At 55.3% G+C, this 15923-nt stretch overlaps 1 protein-coding gene across 2 annotated transcripts; it reads left to right on the top strand.

Moving 5' to 3' along the window:
• Positions 1 to 966: 966 nt before the first annotated feature.
• Positions 967 to 14706, top strand: PEX6 (peroxisomal biogenesis factor 6). 2 transcript variants are annotated; one of them, XM_071419492.1, is made up of 17 exons: positions 971 to 1876; positions 1953 to 2113; positions 2408 to 2491; positions 3163 to 3265; positions 3437 to 3576; positions 3652 to 3763; positions 6408 to 6616; positions 6760 to 6952; positions 7306 to 7382; positions 7470 to 7602; positions 9761 to 9966; positions 10066 to 10127; positions 10615 to 10723; positions 11435 to 11551; positions 12123 to 12200; positions 13659 to 13798; positions 14105 to 14706. In XM_071419492.1, exons 1-17 carry the CDS (start codon positions 1016 to 1018, stop codon positions 14239 to 14241), a joined length of 2922 nt encoding a protein of 973 aa, XP_071275593.1. In that variant the 5' UTR covers positions 971 to 1015; the 3' UTR covers positions 14242 to 14706. The 2 variants fall into 2 exon arrangements, with proteins under 2 accessions (XP_071275649.1, XP_071275593.1); XM_071419548.1 differs by lacking the exons at positions 10615 to 10723; positions 11435 to 11551; positions 12123 to 12200; positions 13659 to 13798; positions 14105 to 14706 and adding an exon at positions 10234 to 10516 and having other exon boundaries at positions 967 to 1876.
• The last annotated feature ends 1217 nt before the right edge of the window (positions 14707 to 15923 follow it).

Here is a 15923-nt window from a genome sequence, read left to right as displayed (position 1 = left end):
TCTTCACGGTGCCATTTCCGTACAGCTTTAGCAGTGTTAATATCTGTGTCACTTTGCTTTGGCCAATCCTCCCAAGCCGCAGGTTGGATTTTCAGGCTGGGAGCTCAGAGAGCGAGTCCGAACGCTTTGTAAGCGCTCCCTCGTGTGGAGCGGGGCGATGGGACACGGCCATCCTTGTGAGGAGCAGCTGAGGTGACTTGGTCTGTTCAGCCTGGAGGAGACTGAGGAGAGACCCCACTGCAGTCTGCAGCTTCCTCACGATTAAAGCAGTAGGACATTCGCTCATCTTTTGTCTGTGGTGACCAGTGACAGGACCCGAGAGAATGGCTCTAACACTGTATCAAGGGAGGTTTAGGTTCGACATTAGGAAAAGTTTCTTCACCCAGAGGGTGGTTGGGCACTGGAACAGGCTCCCCAGGCAAGTGGTCACAGCACCAAGCCCGACAGAGTTCAGTGGGTGTTTGAACAACACTCTCGGGCATTCTCTGTGATTATTGGAGTTGTCCTGTGCAGGGACAGAAGCCGTGCTTTAATGATTCTATGTGTCCCTTCCAACTCAGACTATTCTATGTTTTCCTAGGTTAATTCAGCACTAACACCAATACAAGTCCATTCTTTTAAACCAGGTGCGCGTGTCCAGCCCGCAAAATCTCCTCATCTGCCACAGGCGAGGGCACCGAGTGCCCTTTCCCTCGATCCCACACTGTGCGGCCGTGAGCCTCGCGGGGGGCGCGGAACAGCAAAATCCCCGCCCGCCTTTTCGGCCACCTTCCCCCTCTGGGAGGGGGAATCCGCAGGTGCTGGCTGCAGCCTGCCGGAGCCGGGGAGGACGGGCCCGCCGTCACCGGGCGTCGCTGCCGCCCGCACGGCTCGTTACGAGCGCCGGAGCGCACCTCCCCATGCCGGAGCGCACCTCCCTATCCCGGAGCGCACCTCCCACTCTGCGGCCTGGGCGGGGTGTGGAGGGCACCGCGCTCCGCCCCGGCGCGGCCCCGCTGCCAGTTCCGCCGGCGCGATGGCGGTGGCCGTGCTGCGGCCGCTGGACGCGCCGCCGGCCGAGCTGTGGCCGGCCACGGCGCTGCTGCTGGCGCCGGCGGGGCTGTGCGCGGCGCTGCGCGGCCGGGGCGGCGCGCTGGTGCTGGCGGTGCGGCCGGCGGGGCGCGGCGGGGCGCAGCCGGTGCTGCTGAGCGCCGTGGCGCTGGAGGCGGGCGGGCGGCGCGGTGCGGAGCTGTGGCTGCGCGGGGCGCTGCTGCGGCGCCTGGGGCTGGCGGCCGGCCGCAGGGTGGCCGTGTGGCCCGTGCGGCGCCCGCCGGCGCTGGCCTGGGTGCTGCTGGGGGCGGCGGGGCGGGCGGGGAGGCTGGCGGGCGGCGCGGTGCTGGCGCGGCGGGGCGAGGCGCTGCCGGGGCCGGGCCCCGGGCCGGGCCCGCTGGTGCTGGAGGCGCGCCCGGCGCTGCAGGGGTTGCTGGGCAGCGGGACGCGCACCGCCCTCGCCCCCCCGCCGCCCGCCCCGCCGGGCACCGCCCGCGGCCGCCCCCCGTCCGCCGCCGCGCCGCCCCTCGTCTCCCGCTTCGCCGCCGCCGCCGCCGGGCCGCGGCTGCGGGCGGTGCCCGGCGGGGCGAGCGGCAGCGGCGGGGCGGAGGTGTGGGTGAGCCGGCGCGGGCTGCTGGCGCTGGGGCTGTTCCAGGGCGAGTGGGTGCGGGTGGGCGCCGAGGGGGCGGCCCGGGAGCACCTGGCGGCGCTGCTGGCGCGGCCGCCGCCCTGGGAGTACCCGCGGGCCGCCCGCCGCGGCCCGGCCGACGGCACCGCGCTGCTGGCCCCGGCCCTGGCCTTCAACCTGGGCTGCGACCCCGCCGCCGCCGCACAGCTCCGGCTGCAGGTGAGCCACGGCCGGGCAGCCCGGGGAGCGGGGCGGCGGCAGCCGCGGCTCACGGTGCGCCCCGTGCCCTCCGCAGAGGTACGAAAGGAGCGGCGCCGCGGATGGGAAGGGCAGCCGGTCCGTGCTGTCTGTGCCGCCGTTCGCCAAGGAGCTGCACCTGGAGATCGTGTGCTCGCCGGCGTACAGCACCCGGGGAAGCTACGACGGCGTGCTCTACAGGCACTTCGAAACGCCGCGGTGAGCTGTGCGGGGTGGGCACTCGGGGCAGATGCGCTGTCCGTCTGTGCCACACGCTGGGGATGTGCGCGTCCACGCCCCCAGTGCGGGTGCTGTGTAGTTTTAGAATACGCCCTTGCGTTGTCCTGTCAGGAGTATGCTCTGCTTGGACACAACACTTCTTGTGCTGTCCTTCAGAAGTCATCTTCAGGTCTCTGTGTTTTCTGTAAAAGCACAAGTGATGCGGGGCAGGGAGCCACACAACCACAAGGATTTACTCTCTTTCACTGGTGAAACTCTCTGGGTTTTTTGTAGGCTGGTCCAAGAGGGAGACATCCTGTGTGTTCCAACATTTGGAAATGCTGAATTTATAGAACTAAATGCAGACAAGTTCCTAAGGTAGGTCAACACACTGTGGCTTTATCACTTGGTACTGGAAGAGCAAAGATGCTTCACCATGACTGACTCTCTTGAAATCAGTTTATTCCATTCTCATCTGTCCCTGGATTTTAGTGTTTTATCTGTCTGTTAATATGGTGGGAAGAGGGAAATGTTTTTGCTGGATTATGGAGGGCTGAAGCTAAGAGGGAGGCCACTGTTAGCTCATTTGAATAGTCAGGAAGGGAAGAAAGGAAAAAAAGAGGTAGAGCAACTGATGGGGATAAAGAGTGAAGAGGAAAGGGTGGTTTGAGGGCCTCAGAGCCACATAAACAAAGCAAAGTCGGAGCTGGGCTTCTCGACTTGTGACAAACAAAATGTTCACATAAGCCCTAGGAGTTCATGTTAGATTAACATTCTGTTTGGCCACCAGTTCTGCCCTTCTTGGTTTTGCTCGTGTGGCTTTGAAACAGTTGTGCTAAATGGGAGAACATCCCCTTTGTATCAGGATAAGGGTGCTCCCAGTGGCATTCCCAGCATTCACATTGGCTGATCCTTGTGCATACTGCAAGAGGACAAGAGTTTCTCTGCTTACCTGTGCTTATCAGCTGTCTTCTTGTTGACATTTATATTGTTTCTTCCTTCAAGATCTTGGCTAAGCACTTCAGAGTGCTTGTTTGTTTTCCCTTTAGGTGGCCAGAGCTTTATTTCAAGGTGAAGAAGATCGTAGGCATGGTGGAAGGCGAGCAGTCTGAGGGTTACCTGGTGGACACCCAGAACACGTCTCTCTATCTGGTGAGATGTTGGTGGAGAGCAGAGAGGGGAGATCTGAGGCTGAGCTTGCACTGTGGATGACAAATGTACCTGTGGAGGCTTGTGCCTCCTGCCATTGGAAAATGACATTTCAGGACAGATGTTGTCACTTGGCACCGGTCTTTATTGGGTGGTGTTTTTGCTTCCTCGCAGGTGGGTTCAACAAACAGCACTGTCCCATCTGCCCCAGCCCATAACAACAGCAATGAGTTCTGGAGCAGTTTGTCTCCTGCGGGCCTTTCTGACGTGGTGAAGCAGCTCTGCGACGCTCTCCGGCCTCACCTGCGCCGTCGGTGAGTGAAAATTCCTTGGAGAGAGCCCCGAGGAGGTGGGGCCGCAGGGAGAGCTCCCCTCCCTGTCTGTTGCAGGGCCAGCGCGCTGAGTGGCGTGGGCAGCGTTCTCCTCTCGGGGCCCAGCGGCAGCGGGAAGCTGATGGCTGTCAGAGCTGCGTGCAGCTGCCTCAACCTCCACCTCTTCAAGGTAATTCCTCCTGGAGCCAGTGGGTTGGTGGATTTACAGCAGACAGAGGATTATGGAAATGTTTTTTAAGTCGGCCCTGCCGCAGCCATGACACGAGCCTGTCCAGGAGCTGCTTCCATGTGCAGATGCAGACAAGTGAGGCACAAATGATGCTGAGATCTTCTTTAGCTGAGAGGGAAAAGAAAAGCAGACCTTGGTTTTCACACTAGCACGTGTACCAGACCTGGCTCATAATCTCTTGGCATGTAAAAGAGCTGCCCTGTAACTGTGTTCACATTCACCAGCATCCCCCTGCCAAGAGCAGTGAAGTGTCAGGTGAAATGCACTGGAGTTGGTTTAACGTGGAATATGATGTAGTTCCAGCTGACTGTCAGTATTAAGAATTTGGTTTTATGTCAATGGCCTCCTGAAAACTTGTGCTCTGCTCTCTGTATGTGTAAAAACTCAGATCACATTTTATGAAACAAACCTGAGAGCGGGTGCTGTTGCTGTGCAAATCCATTTCTTGACACAGCTTGAACATCATGCACAGTTCTGGTCTCCCCATCACAAAAGCATAAAACTGAACTGGAAAAATTCAGAGAAGGACACTGGGTGAGATCAGGGGTCTAGACCAGTTTCTGTGTGGGGAAAAGCTGAATAAATTCTTCAGGTTGAAGAATAAACAATTAAGGGAGAGTCTGATACAAATTTTTACAAGATCTTTTTGAAAGAGATTCTTCACAAGAGCTCGAGAGGTCAGCAGAGCATGGAAGGTGTTTACTTTTCCCTGTGCCAGCATGAGGCCTCTTGACTGTCAGATGAAGCTGGTGGGAGCAGGCAAGCTAAAGGAGATGTTTCTCTGTGTAGGTGAGAGTATTTGGATGAGAAATCTACTGTTACAAAACCACATCTGACCAGGAAAAGCCCTTTTGATGGCAATGTTATGTGCCTGGGTGGCCAAAATGAGGTCTAGCACCTGTCTCTGTCCAGCACAAAAGGTTCTGGGAACCAACAGAGTCTTCAGTGACTTGATAAAATTGCTATTTTCTTCCAGCATACCTCTTTTGTTCATTCTGACAGTCTGGGATAATCCCACAAATGCTTTCATCTACTTGAATCTGTAGAGATATGTTTGCAAAAGTGAGAGGAAGTCACGTGGTGACTTTTCTAGGAGACTTTCTGAAATTCTGCAAGGACATGGAAGAAGAAGAAGAAAAATGGAAAGAATAGGGCTGGAAGATTCCTCTTTTTGTGGAAGGAAATTGTGGGCTTGCTCCTTCTTTTGGTGGATATTTTGGGAGTAAACTCTTTTCCTGTTCTTTTCTCTCCAAGTAAAGCTGTAAGACTGGTTCAGTGGAGCAGGTAGATAGTGCCTTGGCCTGCTGCTGTGCAGCTCATCTGGACACGATCCTTTGTGGTGCTGAGCTCTGACTTTTCTGAAGATGTGCCACAGCTCTTGGGATCAGTGCAAGATTGCAGGGATTTCACAGGACCCTCAGATCCATGTTTAGGATCTCCTTGGAAGCACTTTGTCGCTGTCCTGTGCTGTCAGGTGGCCTCAGGTTCTAGTGGGGTGTGTGTGCAAGGCTACAGCTCTGGTTTCAGGGTTCTGTGCTGCTTTTAAAGGCTTACACACTTACTGTTGAAGACAGAGATGCTTTCTGTCCATTTTATTCTCCTACCCCAGTTTTTACACTCTCCCCCCTGTTTCTCACTGACTGCAGTGCTTACACTGCCATTCCACTTGCTCTTCCCTTCCTCTCACTGCTGTGTCTGCCATCCCACCAGGACACAGTAATTCTTCCCTGCTCTAATATCCACCACTTGATAAACAATTTTATGTCCTTTCTCTCTGCCTTTCAGTGCTTGCATACAGATACTGCTACCACTAGGCCTGCCACAACCCTAACTCCTGTTTTTTATGTTGTACATGGAGCACAGGAGTTGCTCTGCACTGTGTCCCTGTCCTTGCCCTCTAGGGAGCTGTTCTCCCTGCTTCAGGCTGCCTTTTCTGAGGATGAAACACAGGGAATCCCAGAGATGGTTTGAGTCTCCCTGGACAACCTCACAGCACCAGGAGGCAGCACTGCCTGTTCCCAGGCTGCTGTTCAAGGCTCACCAGTCACCTCCTCCCTTGGATGACTTCAGCAAGTGTTTGCTTTGTAAACAGTGTCTGGGCCTCTTGCCGTCTCTAACTTCCCCCCAAACACCCATCACCTTTACCTTCCTCCTGCACTTTGAGCCTGTCTGGCACTGGTTGAGCAGTTTTCTGGGCCTCCTCCTCTACTTACTGCACTGTTCTGCAAGATACTTTGTTCTCCCTGTCTTCCACAGCTCTCACCTCCCTTCCAGCTGAGGTTGATGAGCTGTGATATCCACTGTATTGATTTCTCTGGTCCCTTTGCCTCACCTTTTTCAGATAAGACCCTCCTGCCTACCTCACCTCTTGCAGAGAAGCAAGAGACAGCCATTTACCCATGCTAAGGCATCCAGAACGTGCCTATTTTGAATATGACCTGAACGTCATATTCAGGAAATATTGGGAAATACCAAGTTTGATCTCCTCTGAGCCATGAATTGCCCGTGCAGAGCTTTGTGGAATGTTGTCCTATGCCCCCCCAGCCATGCATGTTGCAACTGCCTTGTGTTTTGTGTCTGGCAGGTCGATTGTGTCAGTTTGTGCAGTGACACCAGTGCAGCCACAGAGGAGAAAGTGCAGGTGGCCTTCAGCCAGGCCCAGCAGTACCAGCCCTGTGTGCTCCTGCTGAAAGACATCGAGGTGCTTGGCAGAGAGCGGGACGGGCTCGGAGAGGACGCCAGGGTCATTGCTACCCTCAGGCAGCTGCTCCTGGACACAGACCCAGCACTGAGGTATGGACCCTGCATGTTTGCTGTGGGTGTTCAAGGTAATTGCTCGCTTCTGCCAGGGGAGAGTGAGTTGCCACATGTGATGGCAGTGTAAGAGGGTGCTTCCACAGAGCTGAGACCATGCACTGTCCCCTTTCTCCCCACAGCCACCCCGTGCTGGTGATTGGCACAACCTGCAAGCTCCAGAATGTTCCCACAGATGTGCAGACTGCTTTCCTTCATGAGGTGAAGATTGAAGCCCCTTCAGAGGAGCAGAGAAGGTTGATGCTGAGCATGCTGACTGCCAGCCTGCCTCTGGGCAAAGAAGTGAGCCTGTCCAAGCTGGCCCGCAGGACTGCAGTGAGTAAAGCCACAGCAGCACGTGGGGATGGCCAGGCTGGCAGTGCTGGGCCCATCTCCCCTAGCTGGCCTTGGAGAAAGGGGAAATTCCCACAGCCCAGACAGCTTCTTCAGTGGTTAATCCTGGTGCTCAAACATCAGCTTGTAAATGTTGATTTCTAGTCCACATCTTTTGCAGAGGTGTTGGCTGATGTTCAGCTCTGCTAATAAAAAAACAATGAAGCTCGAGCCTTTAAGCAGGAACAGCTTGCTCAAGGGACAGCTCTGCAAGGAATTTTTCCCTATACTTTTTGTGGCCTAGGTGTAGCTGTGGTGAGGGACTGAACTGATGCTCTTTGTTTCCACATTCACAGGGATTTGTGCTGGGAGATTTCTGTGCCTTGTTGTCCCACAGCAGCCGGGCTGCTTGCACCCGCATCCAGGCCTTGAGGTAGCACAGGCAGCAGGGTGGGGAGGGCAGGGGCTGCAGCCACTAGTGGGGCAGAGTCTGACTCCTTTCCCTTTCTTTCCTCACCAGTTTTCCAGGTGGGCTGAGCGAAGAAGTGGAGAGGGATTTTTGCACTGCAGGGTTCCCGGTGCTCGAGGAGGATTTTAGTGCTGCACTGGAGCAGCTGCATGATGCCCACTCACAGGCAGTGGGAGCCCCAAAGGTGAGATGTTGGGGCACAAGGAGGGGCTGGGTTCTGCAGAGCTCTTGGCTCAAGATGCCCTCACAGATCTTGCAGGGCTGTGTTCTGACACGTTGTTTCCTGCTCTGTCCTTCCCTGTGTTCCCTCAGCTTTCAGTGGGAAACAGTCCTCTGGACTTTCCCCCATCAATTTTCTCCCTCTTGGCTTGGAATTTGTCAGGGAAGCTCATGCAGTGCTAAATGCAGACCAGTGGTGCTGGAGGGGTGCCAGCTGTGCAGCTCAGCCTCTTGGGGGGCAGAGGCTGCCTCCCTGAGATGTCCCCAGCCACCTGGCCTGAGGGAACTCAGAGGCTGTGGCACAGGCTGGTGGGGGAGCTTCTCCACAGGTGTGATAAGTTTTAGACTTGATCTCTGGCCTTGGATGCTGCTTGAGCTGGGATGGACTTTTCTGACAGACAGGCAGTTTGAAGAACTTGGGGTTTCTTCAGGGAAAGTGACCTGGAGAGTCTGAGAAAACCAGCAGTCAGGTGCTCAGAAGGGTTGTGATCTGCCTCTGTCAGCTTGGCCCCCAGGGAAGCAGCATTTGAGGTGACTGGTTTGGCTGGGTAATGTGGTGTTAGGACCAAGCAAAGGGATCAGAACCTCTTTTCCATGCCCATGAGTGCCAACAACTGAGTTCAGCACAGGACAGGAAGCCTTGGCCTTGGAGCAGTTCCTCTGGCACCTTCCCCAGCTGCCCACTTAATTCATGCAGTGAGCTCTGTTTTATGGTGTTTGCCAGGTTTTCTGTAAGACAAATAACCACAGAGCATGCTCAGCAGTGAGCTGTGTGAATGGGAGTTAATTTTGTTTGTATTTTACATTCCTTTATTGATTTTCTTAGTAATTGGTTGTGGTCAGGAAGCCCATTAGCAGACCTGGATACTCTCAACATTGCTTTCAGTTCCCTGCTTGCACTTTCTAGTTAGTCACACATTTGTCTGCACTTACAGCCTGAACCTTCTGGAGAGAACTGATTCCAAACCTCCACTTGTTAACAGTGTCTGCACCCTGTCTTAGACTTACACTGTGCTTCCCTGAAAACAGCCTTGCTGCAGTTTTCCTGTGCTCATGTCTGTAGAGCTCTCTCTAGCAAGGCATGATGAGCAAAAGTGCAGAGGAGAGGGCAGCTCTTCCATTCCTTGTCGCTGCAGAAGAAGGGCCTGTGACCTTTTGCTTTAAAAGTTGGGGTTTTTTTTCTGAAAATCCTTGTTTTGTTTGACCTAATTTTGCTGGTGGACAGCTAAAGAAATAACATCGTTTCCAGTAGTGAAGGAAGGAGATGCAAATTGGCTGAGGGGGGAAGAATTTTGCCCTAAGCTATTTTTGTACTCCCCACTTGTGCTGGCACCAACAGCCAGCAGGTGGGGGGGAAGTGTGGGGCTTTCCCAGGAGAGCTGCTCTGACTCTCAGGAGGATGTCATGCATGCTGTGGCATTCCACCTATTCCTAAAGAGGAGAGCAGAGCAGCAGCATGCTCTGGGATAGTTTTGCTCAGCACAAAATAACCCAAGAGTCATTGGCTCACGCATCTGAGGTTTGGTGTCTTCTCTCTGTTCTCCCTGACCCCTCACATGTCTGTAGCTGACCCCCTCCCTATCAATTTCTCATGAGCATACATGGACTTTGTTCTTGCATCCCCCTTTCAAGAGCAGTGAGTGTTCCATACACTGTCCTGCAGGATGTCTCTCCCTCACATCCCCCTTGCCATCACAGAGCTCCTGGCAGCCCAGGTTCTGTCCCTCTGCAAGGTGTGAAGCCCTTGCACATGTAATTTTTAATTTTTATTCTTATTTTTACCTTCTTCTTCACTCATCCCAAAGGCTGCCTGCAGCAAGACTCTCTCCCCTCAAAGCTGCAGGCAACCCTGGCAGATACTTTCCCTGGGGTATTTTTGCTGACATAGGATCCCAGGGGCAGGACTGGAGTCCTCCTTCCATTGGGATCCTCCTCCCAGTGGAGGATTGGAGATGAAGTGCACTCTGTGAGTGCAGCGTGCCTGGGGACGTGTTTGTACAGTTTGGTTCTCCCTTGCAAAGCTCAGAAGAGGGGAAATCCAGTGGATTCTGGATACCGGAGCTGCCCAGGCACGCGCGGGGCTCAGGAGTAAGTGCTGACAAGGATTCTCCCTCTCTTGGCAGATCCCCTCAGTGTCCTGGCAGGATGTTGGAGGGCTGCAGGAGGTGAAGAAGGAGATCCTGGACACTATCCAGCTGCCCTTGGAGCACCCAGAGCTGCTCTCACTGGGCCTGTGCCGCTCTGGGCTGCTGCTGTACGGGCCTCCAGGGACAGGGAAGACCTTGCTGGCAAAAGCTGTGGCAACAACATGCACCATGACATTCCTTAGGTGAGGAGAAATGTGAGGGGGGTTCACACAATGGATCTGCCTTCCTGCTGGCAGGGGATGGCTGTCTCTAACTGGCTTCCTCCTCTCCCTGCCCCACAGTGTGAAAGGACCAGAGCTCATCAACATGTACGTTGGGCAAAGCGAGGAAAACGTGCGCAATGGTGAGGACGTGCATCCTGCTCCTGCACGTGGGCAGATGGGGCTTTTCTGTAGTGCTGCAGGGAAGGAGGCAGGGCTTAAACCCCCCTTCCCAACTCCCACCCACAGCTCTCAGCAAGGGCTTGGACCCAGCTGTCTCCTACAGTCTGTTCCCCGCTGCCTGCAGCTTCCCCTCCCGCTCTCTCTGCTCCTGTTGCTCGTGTCCCTGGTGTTCCTGATGGGACAGCAGCTCCTCAGAGACACAGCTGAGCCTCAGGGCCCATCCTGCTTGGACATCAGCTCCTCAGAGACACAGCTGAGCCTCAGGGCCCATCCTGCTCGGTGCTGCCTGTCTCCATTCTCTTGAGACAGGCAGGAGCAGTTGGTGGTGGTGATACAGTGGGCATCTGGTTTCCATCCACACCTCTTCCCTGCTGGGAATGTAGCAGGTCCTGTTGCTGTTGACTGCTCTTCCATGTCTTTTTCACCTTTTGTGCTGTCTCCTCACAGTGTTTGCCAGAGCCAGGGCAGCTGCTCCCTGCATTATCTTCTTTGATGAGCTGGATTCCCTGGCCCCCAGTCGTGGGCGAAGTGGAGATTCAGGAGGTGTCATGGACAGGTGAGTGAGCATCAGGTGTCCTTGGGAGAGCAGGATTCCTGCCTCAGCTGCAGGCAGTGCATGAGATTGCCTGAAAGGCATAGTCCATTCCACCTCTCTTTCTCTGTTTTTGCCCCTCTCTGCTCTCTTCAGCTCTCAGCATGGCCTGTCTCTTCTCTCTGAGCGTTAGTACTGCTGTTTGCATTGCCTCAGGTTCACGATTGCCCAAGCTAGTTGTGCAAACATTTGGTTAAGACAGTCTCCTCCATCTGCTTCTGTGGCTGCCAAGTGCTCCCTTTGGCCTCTCCAAGGTCATCCTTCACACCCCTGCTGTTCTGTCCTCCTATTAGCTGCTGTTCCCCTGTGGTGGGAAACCTTTCAGGTGCTTCTGGTAGAACCAAAGTGTGTACAGCTTAGAGATACCCAGAAACAGGGTTATTTTCCCTAGGCCTCCTCTGCTCTTCTGCTAAGCTGGCAGTCCCCATCCAGTCTTCCTGTTCTGAAGGACTGTCTGAGATCTGGACCACTTTGAAATGTGCCCATGTGCTTGCTGGCTGTGCTGATGGAGAAGTCTGGATGGCTGTGTAAGGGTTCTTCAGGGAAGAGAAATAAGAGAAATGGGAGCTGAAGTCCAAGAAATGGACCTGCCACTGGCCTCACTTCTTCCTTTTTCATTGAGAGAGACACTGGGTGACTTGCCAAGGTCTAAGTATCCTGTCTTGCTCCCTGCAGAGTTGTCTCACAGCTCCTTGCAGAGCTTGATGGCCTTCATTCTAGCAGAGAGGTGTTTGTCATTGGAGCCACCAACAGGCCTGACCTCCTGGACCCAGCTCTGCTACGGCCTGGCAGGTATGTCACATCCTGCCCTGCCTCACTCCAGGGGGGTTCCCCAGAGCTCCTCAGGCCCTGGTGAGCAGGACTGTGTCCCCACCATGTTCCCTCTGCAGAGATTGTTTGTGAAGGCCCCTGGCTCACAGGAAGCCAGGAGGGGGCTGGTGCCTGTGGCTGTAGCAGCAGTGTAAGATACCACAGCTTGTTGCCCCCATCGCTCTGGTTACTGCCCCAGCAGCACAGCAGGGCAATGAGGGACCTGCTGTTGCACCAAACAATGGCAGGAATTGGTGCCCCAGGGCCCTTTCTGCACAGCTGCCCCAAAGCCAGTCCTCAAGCCTGTGACCTGCTTGTCCTGGGGCAGCACTTTGTATCTGCTGTTGTTGGACCCTGGATGGTTCCTGTCTGTCCATTTCCCCGCTGTCCCTGCGAGCAGCTCTGCCCTCCAGCACGTGGGCTGCTTCAGGCTCTGTATCACCCACAAACTGGACAGCAAAATGAGCTGTCCTGCAGCTCCTGGTGCACAGGGCTGAGCCCTTGTGGCAGGTTTGCTTTGGCCTGTGCCCAGCTGCCTTCTCTGTGCTGACAGGTTTGACAAGCTGGTCTACGTGGGCATCAGCGAGGACCGGGAGTCGCAGCTGCAGGTGCTGAGTGCTGTCACCAGGAGGTGAGTGACCCTGTGCTCCTGCAGCCTCCTGCCACCACCTTCCAGGAGGTCACAGCCCTCCTGGGGCTGATGCATAGTGTGCTCCATCTTGGATTCATGTCTGAGCCCTGGGGAGCACCTGAGGTCACTGAGCCACAGCCACTGGGTAGGGCAGGAGGACGGAGTGATTTCCAGAAGTTGAGCTGGGACTGGTTTTTCTACAGGATGGGTGGAGCTCAGCCTGCCTGTCCAAGTGGAGGGGTTGGTAGAGATTTCCAGCCACTGTGCTCTTCTTAAGGAGCTCAGCCAGATCCTGATGGTGCAGTGCAGCTGCAGGACAGGAAGCTCCCATTTGATTCCTGCAAGAGAATTTCCCCTGCTGTTTGCCAATCCAAGTGTGAAGGCAGCTCCATTCAGCTCCTTGCCTCTCTTCCTGTGGTGCTCAGGGGTGTTCAGACTGTGATCTGTGTGTCTTCCCCAGTCACTGATTGTGTGAATCAGGGATTGCTGAGCAGCAGGGTTTGGCTGCTTTTCCAGCTGCTCTGAGCTCCTGAGAGCATCTCTGGAGGGACAGAAGCAAGCCCTGCAATTGGGGTGCAGAGGTACCCCCCACCACAGCTGGGTGAGTGGCTGTGACTGCCTCTGCAGGGACTCTGTCCTGGAAAGCTGTGATCACCTCTGCCTGTCACCGTAAGTCAGTAGGAGAGATGAAAATGTGGGCTGGCTGCAAGCAGCTTGTCACACCCTGTGTCTTGGCCACCATGCCCTCCAGCAGCTGCTGGTCATGCTGAAGGAGGCTCACTGTCTGCAGCATGGCTCTCAGGGGGTGGTTTGGTGTTACAGTGGTTTGTACTCTGTCATTAAGCATGTTCTCATCCAGCCATGACTGTAAGTTATTCCCAGGCACGTGGAGCACTGAATTTATCTAGGTGAGAAGTCAAACACCAGTGGCATAAACAGATGGTGTTCTAGAGAGTTCATCCTGCACCACGGCTCCAAGACTACTCTCTGCATCCTTTGTGCTTCCTAGCCTGGAACCAGAGAGGCCCAGAGAAGCTGTGGATGCCCCATCCCTGGATGTGTTCAAGCCCAGGATGGATGGGGCTTGGAGCACCCTTGTCTAGTGGAAGGTGTCCCTGCCTATGGCAGGGGAGTTGGAACTGGATGATCTTTAAGATCCCTTCCAACTTAGGCCATGCTGTGCTGTGGTGCTGTGATTCAAAGTTTCCTTTGATCCTGCTTAGCAGGAGAGAGGACCTTGCTGCAGGGATGTTTCAAAGAAAAGTGACTGTTGAAAAAAAGAGTAAAGCAAACCTTTTTTTTTTTTTTTTTTTTTTTTTTTTTTTTTTTTTTTTTTTTTGTTGAGCATGCAAGGCACATTCTGGAGGTGGCTAAGCATGGGTACTCTGCTTGTTCCTGCCCAGTCACACTGGTCTGGTTTTTCTTGGCCTTTACACCTCTGTTTTTCTCTCTTGGCAGGTTTAAACTGGATCCTTCTGTGAATCTCACCACCATCCTAGAAAAATGCCCAGCTCAGCTGACAGGAGCAGACATCTATGCCCTATGTTCAGATGCCATGATGTGTGCTGTCAAACGCAAGGTGGAGTGGATTGAGGAAGGTAGGAGCCCTGCCCTTACCTGTCCCAGCTGTTGGAGCAGCCCAGCACAGGGGCAGAGAGGAGAGTCAGCAGTGCTGGTAGCTGGGCTGTGTGAGAAGATCCTCAGCAGCTTTGGGACCACAGTGCTGGGCTCTGGGTTATTGCCAGGCAGGCAGGTTCTGCAGATGTGGTCATCTCCACCTCCAGTGCTTGGCCCCAGGGGGAAGGAGGGAGACCCAGCTTTTCCTTTGATGGCTGGAGAGTGGGCTTTTGGATCCTACCAGCTGCTCCTGTTCTCAGCCCTTCCATGTTGTTTCTCTCATGCAGGGCTGGATACTGAGAAGTCTGCTCTGATCCTGACCATGGAAGACTTTCTGCAGGCTGCTGCTAGGTTGCAGCCATCAGTCTCTGAGCAGGAGCTGCTCAGGTACAGACTCATCCAGCAGAAGTTTGCAGCCTCCTAAAGCTCAGCAGAGCTGGGACTGCAGAACAGGCACAAACAGGCACTGCCGCTCTTCTCTGATGCCTCCCGGGCCCCCTTCTTTTGAGCTTGGGTGGAAATGGTGTCTGTGCAGTTTCCCAAGCCAAGGCCTGGTGGAAGTGCTGCTCTGCTCATCCAGGAGGGTGGTGGGCTCTGTGAGGGTCCCTCACATGTCAGCGGTGCATTGTGGCTGCTGGGAATGTAGCAGGGTGATTTCCTTGCAGGGACAAAGCTGTGGGCAATGTAGTGCTGTCTCCATGGCTGACAGGCCATTCTTTGGTGGGGGAGCAAGGCTCAAACTGCACCTGCAGGGCTCGAGGCAGCTGCTGTTGGGCTGTCAGCCCCCAGTGAGAGGTGCTGGCCAGAGGGGCAGCAGGACACAGGGCACTGCTGCTCCAGCTGGCCTCGACTTGACATAGTCTCTGAATAAATACAGGTTTTTTTAGCACTAGGTGCTCACTGCCTGACCTCAAGTTGTTGCTTCTGTTGGTGTCTGTAGGCTCAGGAAGGTCCCTGCAAATTTTTGGGTGGGCTGGCTAGTAGAGAGAAATCATTGTCCTGCAGGTAGAGAGGGCAGCACACCTGTGAACTAGAGTGGGGCCACTCTCACCCTGCCAGGATGGCTGGAGCCTGTGGTGGCTGAGGAAGGCCTGAGGGAGAGGCACTTGCCTGGCTGTGAGCTGAGCTCCCTTTGCAGAAGGAGCCCAGTTCTTGCTGGAGACACTGGGTGACAGGACAGGAGGCAATGGGAGCAAGTGGCAGCAAAGAAATTCCCGTTGGACGAGAGGAAAAACTTGTCACAGCGAGAGGGGGAGCTTCAGCCTTTGAAAGACTCAAACCTTGTCTAGAACAGCCGGAGCTGCCCAGTCTGCACTCATTTGTGCTGAGCACCACTTGGCCCAGAGCCCCTGAGGTGCTGTCTCACCTCCCTGTGCAGCCTCACAGCAGCTGCTGGTGGCATTGCACATCCCCTGCTTCCCAACAAATGGCACTGGAGCTGTGTGTGGCAGCTACTGTGGCCAGGTGCCTGCAGCTGCTCTCAGCTTTCTGCAGCCCAGGGAGTTGCTGGTGCCAGGTTTTGCCCCAGCTGCTGTAGGCACTGAGCCTGCTGACAGCTGGATCCCTGGGCCAAGTGTGGCTGTGAGGGCCTGCTCCCCCTGGAGCTCCTCTGCTAAGGGCTGCTTCCACAGCAGCTTGTGGCATTCCATGGGTGAGTTTGCAGCTGGTGCTTGCCTGGAGCCCTCTGGCTCTGGTGCCTGAGCGTGTTCAGGCAGGGCTGTCCCTGACCGCACTGCTCCGTGCTGCTGGATCAGGGCACCACATCTTCCCCTGGGTGGGAGGGAGGGAACTGCAGCCACAGCAGAAGCACTGCTGGAGGCTCCAGCGTGGAGCCTCCCCACTCTGGGAGCTCCAGTGGGGGAGTGGGTATCTCTCTATGGGGCTGAGGAGTGTCAAGAACAGGAGTCAGCACCTGTTTGGGAGGTGCATGTGAGATAACAGGTTCCAGCACACTGCTGTGTGCGGTGCTACAGGGACTCAGCTGGGGCGTGCAACCACCTGGGAGCCAGCTCACCCCTCCTGCCCTCTTCAAGGGGAGCCCCAAGCCCCACCTGCAGCTGGGGCCTTGGTGGGGCAGCTGTGCCTGCACCCATCCTGTGCCCCCCC

This window comes from Agelaius tricolor, unplaced genomic scaffold, assembly GCF_023055355.1.
Source record: "Agelaius tricolor isolate 1412-34295 unplaced genomic scaffold, bAgeTri1.0.p SCAF_1, whole genome shotgun sequence".
NCBI lineage: Eukaryota > Metazoa > Chordata > Aves > Passeriformes > Icteridae > Agelaius > Agelaius tricolor.
Note: the sequence above shows the minus strand (reverse complement) of the source record. Positions and strands in the feature narration are given on the sequence as shown.

Coding starts and splice junctions, on each gene's coding strand:
- PEX6 (XM_071419492.1), top strand. CDS start 1,016: ATGGCGGTGGCCGTGCTGCGGCCGCTGGACGCGCCGCCGGCCGAGCTG. Junction 3,577..3,651: donor CGGCCTCACCTGCGCCGTCG/GTGAGTGAAAAT, acceptor TGTCTGTTGCAG/GGCCAGCGCGCTGAGTGGCG. Junction 10,128..10,614: donor CGAGGAAAACGTGCGCAATG/GTGAGGACGTGC, acceptor GTCTCCTCACAG/TGTTTGCCAGAGCCAGGGCA.